This window comes from Cyprinodon variegatus, unplaced genomic scaffold, assembly GCF_000732505.1.
Source record: "Cyprinodon variegatus isolate N-32 unplaced genomic scaffold, C_variegatus-1.0 Scaffold34, whole genome shotgun sequence".
Classification (NCBI taxonomy): domain Eukaryota; kingdom Metazoa; phylum Chordata; class Actinopteri; order Cyprinodontiformes; family Cyprinodontidae; genus Cyprinodon; species Cyprinodon variegatus.
This window is the reverse complement of record NW_015150487.1, coordinates 161,761-168,969: the sequence shown is the minus strand read 5'-3', so window position 1 is coordinate 168,969 and position 7,209 is coordinate 161,761. Positions and strand designations below refer to the sequence as shown.

The 7,209-nt window shown below is 36.7% G+C and overlaps 1 protein-coding gene across 2 annotated transcripts in view; it reads right to left on the bottom strand.

Moving 5' to 3' along the window:
• LOC107103419 (protein shisa-5-like) overlaps window positions 1–7,209 on the bottom strand; it is an 18,727-nt gene that overhangs the window by 4,851 nt on the left and 6,667 nt on the right. Inside the window, exons 3-5 of one of the 2 annotated variants that reach the window (XM_015403128.1) lie at window positions 7,105–7,140; window positions 6,741–6,889; window positions 2,217–2,447 (exon numbers count right to left, since the gene is read on the bottom strand). In XM_015403128.1, coding sequence (XP_015258614.1) covers window positions 2,217–2,447; window positions 6,741–6,889; window positions 7,105–7,140 — 416 coding nt within the window. The remainder of the gene's footprint in view (window positions 1–2,216; window positions 2,448–6,740; window positions 6,890–7,104; window positions 7,141–7,209) is intronic. The other variant, XM_015403135.1, reaches the window with a different exon arrangement.

Below are 7,209 nucleotides of genomic sequence, written 5' to 3'. Positions count from 1 at the left end.
TAAGATAATAAATATACCCGTTATTTTTTCTACATCGTCGTGACGTTTTGGCGATCTCGCAATCGCTAGTTTGTTGGCTCTGCGCTGCCGTAGCGCAAAGATGTCTGCCTCCATGGCGGCGAGACCCGCTCCTATGTAATTATAAATAACGAATTCTAAGGCAACGCAAATATTAAGGTTAAGAGGCTGAGCTCGTAGATGATGATAAATAACATAGTTATGTATAATATATTACATTTCTGACTGTATATCCCTGTAATTATTACACACTGTAGCTTTAAAAGCCAAAGAATAAAAATAGGTTTTAAAACTTGTTTTAAAAATGGACGGTGAGGAGTGTGGTCCAATGAGGAGTGGGAACTCATTCCACAATTTTGGAGCAGAAACTGAAAAAGCTCTGTCTCCTCTGAGCTTCCGTTTGGACCTTGGTACCTCCAGGAGCAGCAGGTCAGCTGACCTGAAGCACTGATTAGGAGCATAGAGGTGGAGAAGCTCAGAGGTAGGGAGGGGCCAAGCTATTTAGAGGCTTACAAAAAAATAAAGGATGGGAGTTATGGGCTCCCTCTTATCTAATCCAGTTAAAAATCTGTGAAGCTGCATTTTGCACCAACTGCAGACGTGCCAGGGAGGACTGGCTCACTCCAAAATAAAGTGCATTACTGTAATCTAGCCAAGATGTAACAAAGTGTAATAAAGGCATGATTTTCCATTTTAAAGTGCTGCTGTTAAAGTTTTGACCTTGGCCAACTATCCGATATGATAAAAGCAGGACTTTACTACAGAGCGGATTTGCCAATCCAATTCAAAATTACTGACCATCTTAAAACCCAAGTTTGAGATGACAGGCTTTGAAAAAAACAGTGAAAAGGCTGAAGTCAACAGGGGGATTAAAAATTATTACTGGGACCAAACACCACAGTTTTGTCCTTGTTAAGATATTAAAAAGGTTTAGGGCAACCCATGTATTTAATGTCATTAAGTCATACCAGTAGCACATATATCTGACTGTCATCAGCATAAAAATGATGAGAGATGCCGTGCCTACTCAGTATGAACCCCAGGGCCAGCAAGTACAATGAACAGAGAAGGGGTCCTAACACTGAACCCTGTGGTACCCCATAAGGAAGAGGAGCCGAGCTAGATTCATGGTTTCCAAGGCTCACGCTCAAACTTCTATTGGAAAAAATAAGACCCAAACCAGTCCAGTACATTACCACAAATGCCAATAAGTGGGTTTAACTGAGACACTAGGGTGTTGTGATCCACAGTGTCAAGGGCTGCTGTCAAATCGAAGAGGACAAGAATAACTTGGTCGCCAGAGTCATCTGCCAAGAGGACGTTATTAAAACCTCTTAACAAAGCCTTCAGTGCTACGGAGACATTTAAAAGCAGACTGAAACACCTCCAGCGCACAATGTTCACCTAAAAATGACTTTCCTAGGATTTTAAATATAAAAGGCAGCTTTGGAGATGGTCCTCAACTTAGCCAGCACACTGCCATCATGGTCAGGTTTTTCAGTAGAGGCTGGACAACAGCATGTTTAAAACTCAAAGGTTAGCAACATTATGATATCAGCCGAGAATAAAATGTTTATTTTCTGTTGAAATTAATATGGGTGTAACATTAAGTAACAATATGTCATTTTTATCATGTAATGGGGGAAGAAAAGCAACATAGGCTGCAAGAATCCTCACAAAACTGTGTGGATTGGTTAGACTGATGTCAGAATAATCAGGATCAACTTTTAAAAAAAAAAACAAGCGTAATTTTACACCATTAGGAAAACTCAGGTTATAACTCAAGTTTCTAAATTTACTTTCTCATTTTTTATATATATATGTTTTATAATTAAAACTATAAAATGTTTTAACCACTTATTTGTTATAAATAGTGCACGTTGAGTTAGCTTATATTTCCTTAAGAAAATCCTTCCCTAGTACCCCATGCTAGCTTTTTACTGCAGACCAGTCAAAGCATCAATTAAATATTTATCATCCGGCCCACTATTTACTCCTGAGGGGATGTTCCTTACAGGGAATTTTAACCTGACAACAGCAGAAAGAGAGGAATCCTGTATAGCTATAAGGTGACAGAAATAACATCTTTAGAAAAAAGGCTGATAAAGAGTCTACCAATAAACCTGTGTGTAACTTTAGATACATTATCACACTTGATGGTCTCTTTCCATGGACGCCAAGAAGCAGATCATACTCACTGGCTTCCTGATAGGGTGGTGGTGGTCCTGGGGCACATGGCTGTCCTGCATAAGGCAAGGTAGGCGTGGGGTGTGTTCCATAGCCAGGCTGAACTGGCATGGGCTGGTAGGGTGGATACTGGGCTGCCTGGTACGGCTGGTGGTATCCAGATGCTGAAACTGGCTGCTGGGGGTACTGAGGCTGAGGAGCAGAGGTCACCATTGTGGTGTGGGTGGTAGTAGCTACCACAGCTGTAAGGAAACAAGGAAATGTGAGAAATTTTGAACATTTACAACGCAAGATACCAATAACAAGTCATAATAGAGTAAAAAAGAAACAGTATAGGGATGGCTTAGCTAAAAAAAAAAAACCATTTTCTTCACTCAATTGGATTTTTACTAACCAACTGGCCTCAACTTCAGTATGTCATGTGTTTTAAATCCACTCATCTTTAGAGAGTTTAACCCAATTATATTCATACTTCTGGCATAATAACCAGAATTTAAGCAAGAAGTATGTTCCTGACTGTATACGAGTAGAAAACATATAAAAAAAACATTAAGCCCTTCTCAATTAGAGGAAAATCCTTACTTGTATTACCAATGCATTCTTACAAAGCTCACTCGCTTAATTTACTGATTTTTTATTTATTTTTTATTATCACCTTATTTGGGGATGGGCTCCAAGTTTTTGAGACTGGAGGATTACTGCTATCATCCTAATCTTTAGCTCCCTTCACAGATTCTCGATTAGATAAAAGTTCAGCAAAGTAGATAACTTTCTAAATACAAAACCTAGTTGCCAAAATTGAATAATTGAAACTTTATTTTAGAAAATGGAAACTGTATGGTATTTACACCTTCAACACTAAATAAATCTTTACAATATTAGAACAAATTGGTCACTGGTTTGTTCGTCTTGCTTCTGCTTCTAAAAATAGAATGCCCACTTAGTTATAAATGGAGGATTAATCCTATCAGTAAAAAGCCCCTCAAACCGGCATTTCCAGTTGAAAAAACTATGTTAATTCAATTGTTATGTCTTTCTCACCCTATTTTTATGAACATACTAGAGTAATAAGGATGACACCCCCCGGTATAGAAAGTATACTTATACATTTAATAAAAATCTTAATTTAGAAAATCCTGAACCTGGCAGTTAAAAATTAGGCAACAATGGATTAACAAGTGATCACAAATCTTATCTAATGTACATGACAACTATAAAATGGAAACAAGTTCAGACAAACTACTGAATCTCTCCCTTTTTTATAGAAAAGAAACTAAATTAAATATGCTAAGTCAATATTGATAATGCAAAGAAACTTTTTCAGATTATTTCTGGAAGATTTGGGTACTGAGAGAGACCCAAGAAAACAGAAATCTGTTCCATGTGTATTTAAAGACAGGGTTGGTGTCTTTCAGGACCACTTCCTGTAAGTGATGTGGGCGTCCTCGAGGTTTTCCCCCTTCAGTTGTGTCATGGAAACACTGACTCAGTTTGAACATTCCTGGATCTGATGCCAGCATGAAGCCGCCTGTGCCAAGAATGCTACAATGTGCAGTTTACTTTTGTTTTCTACCGAGAAAAAAAGCGGCAAAGCTTACAGCAAAGAAGAAAACATCCTTTCAAGAGGAGAACAACTACTCCTTTTTATATTTCGGCTATTAATTTTACATTGTTTTGAAATATTTATTTTTATGTTTTTTCTATTATTTATTCTATATTATATGAAGAATATAGAGAGAATATAGAGAGTGAAATCTGCTCTACCTAATTTTGTAGACATAAATGCAGATTTGGGGCTTTTTAAAAGGGAAATACTGACTTTCTATTTTAATAATGATAAAACTACCTCCTATGTATTGGTACAGGGAAAGCAGTTGAATCTCACTGTCAGGCATATCTGAGAACAGCTGTTGGAGCCTTTAGAGAAAATCAAACTACATATGGCACACAAGCACCCCAAATTATTGCTTTCAAGGCATTTTGAACATTAACTTTGATTCAGATACAAAGTTTACTACCAACATGTCCTGAAAGACAGACCTCATCACAAATAAATACCCACCCTTTATAACATCAAATTCCTTTTCAAAAGAAAACAGGCATTCAGTTTGACCTGCTAAAATTAATGATCTTCTTCAAAAAGATTCTGAAATAAGACAATGCTGCCACTGGCTTTAGAGCTTAAGGGAAAATGTTTAAGAGTTTTCAAGCAAATAAAATGTCTAACATCGCCGAGGTTTCAAATGGTGTAGCCCAAGTCTATAACCCATATGAATGAGAGGATCCATCAATATAAATTTTGTATAGCAGCTTGTAGACTTAGAAAAAAAAATCATGTGCAATAAGTGGGCATGTTGAGGGTGACCAACAATGATTGAGTGCAAAAAAGAAAAAGTGCAAATGAGTTTTGTTTGCGAAATTTATATAAGCTAACTAAGGTTTGATGCAAAATGAAGAAGAAGCTTAAAGCCATGGACCTGGAGGTAATAATTATTATATGTATTTAAAAATGAAGGACAATTATAATGATGAAAATGATTGGTACTACACTTTGAAATTGAAAGTGCAACAGAAAGTAAAAAATTATATTATTATACAATGTTTGAAAGAGTACCGTTTCTGAGACTCCAGAAAAGAAAAGACCCCCAAAAAACTACACATGGAGAAAAATTGCTTAGTGGTGATCCTTCCTAGGAGTGGTCGGCCAAGCTAAATTCCTCTTAAACTAATTCCAGTCACTCTGGAGATTAGAAGAGAGCCTGGGACAACGCCATAAACACCAAAGTCCAGATTCGCTTCAGAATAACCTTTTATGATTCTTCACAATCCTTAAGAGCTTCTGTAAAACATTCAGTGGATTTTTAAGTCAGAGGAACATTTTAGAAGGTATTGATCCTGCTTTCATCAGCAGTGAATGAAAGAACAGTTTGAACTTAAATATGATTGATGGGCTGAGATTCTTAAGAGGAAATTCATCTTAGAAAATCCCATAAAATTGCTGAATTCAAGTAACCTGCAAAATAAAGCAGACATAAACCCACAGTGATCATTCTAAACATGATTCTAGTATTTATGCTGCTCATCTTTGTCCAACAGTGAAATCTGTAGTACCGGTAATCCAAAAAAAAAAAAAACAAAGTGTGACAAAAAAAAAAGCATACAGAAAAATGTGTTAAAGATTATGAACAAATATGAAGGGGAGTGGTTTCATATGCAAAAAAGGAAAAGTCTTTCAAGGTGAACAAACAGCAGGATCAGGTGTGGCTCAAAACTAAAACAGTAATTATCTTTAATGACTGAATGTGTCATAACCCCAAGGGGTGAGGACCTTATTTATCAGGCTTCAGGAACCTCTGTTCTGTCATGTCTGTGTTTTTGGTAAGACCCAAACCCTTCTGTGATGAAAGTCAGGTGGTGGGTGGGCCAACCATCCTGAAATGAGTCCCCTGATGTTCTGGTTTACAAGTTCACATACAAAAATCTCCACCACATTGGAAACCTCAAGAGCAAACTAACTATGTTAGAAGCCAAGCCCTGCACTGCTGCATGTGCTGAGAGGTAGACAAACAGCATGCATCTCTAAAATGTGTTACTTGTTGGTTGTGTGCAGGAAACATAGAATGTTTTAGCAACATGCAGCTGACACTGCATACAAATGCATGTATTTATCTATGCATATAATCTTTATCTCAGTAGATACCATTAATCTTTTAAAGAGGGACCTGGCTGAGCATGGCAGCATCACACATGACTCCTAAAACTGCAAACGTATGGAGTTAATTTTACAAGCAGAGAACTAATTTTTAAATGGGCAAAATTGAGAGAACTTTTTTTAAAATCAGAAAACCAAGTAACATTATTTTACCATTAATCACCAACCACTAAAGTGAGGGAAAATAATCTAATAAAAATTTGGTGCTGCTGCAGTGTAGAGGTAATGCAGCAAGGTTTTGAGTCCTGGCCTTCCGCACATCTCTCCCTTTCTCTGCCATCTTTACTCTCTGTTGGTTTTCTGATAAATGAAAGCCTGGCTAGCTAAAACTCATTTATGCATTTACACACCATATCGGTTTGGAAAGGAGCACAGAGTATTTCGCCTCACTAGACTGACCTACAGACCATGCCTGGCTGGCCAGTGTAATTTACATTTCTTTTCATCAATAATCTTATAGCAAATAATTATAATAATGAAGAAATTAATTTATTTATTTTATTTATTTTTTTACATGGAAACTGATTAAGTTTCCATGTAAGATTAAGTATGATAATTAACAAAAGTTAATAATAAACTTAGAGCGTAAATAAAAGTTTAGCAATACATTGTGCCATTATGGACCCTAATTTACAGTAGTACTAAATTAAGACCACTGAGTTGCTTGGAAATAACAGTGTCAATAAGATGAGATTGGTATTGAAAGTTTACATATATAAAATCAAATCAGGTACCATATTGCCTTGCAATATGTTTTTAGGCAGATAATCTACCAACCATAATAGTAAACCAAAAGACGTGGTTTTTCCTGAGGACTACTTACGTCGTGGCTTGCGGCACAGCTTGTAAATGCAGCAGCAGGGACAGATGCAGCAGCAGATGAGGACAAGAAAAAGGAAGATGGAGCCCACGATACTAACAATCATAGGAATAGGTGAGTCGTGATCCATAAAATCGTCGTTGAACTTGTCACTATAACAGACAAAAATCAGAAAATCAATTGTTATCCCCCAAAGAGAAGCATATTATTATGTAATCTAAGTGCATACAAAGTAAAAAGGAACAAAATAAAACTGGTGCTATCAAAGTATGACCTTTCAACAAATGATTTAGAGTATCATGAACCAAGTATCCATGGCAGGGCAACAAAGGGACATACAACCACGTGAATGTACAACATGACTCACCTTTTGTCATTAAAATTGAAGTTGGACTTTATGTCACTAAAACAAAACACAAAAATCCAAAAGTCAATGATGTTATCCCTAAAAAAAAAAGCTAATTACTAGGGA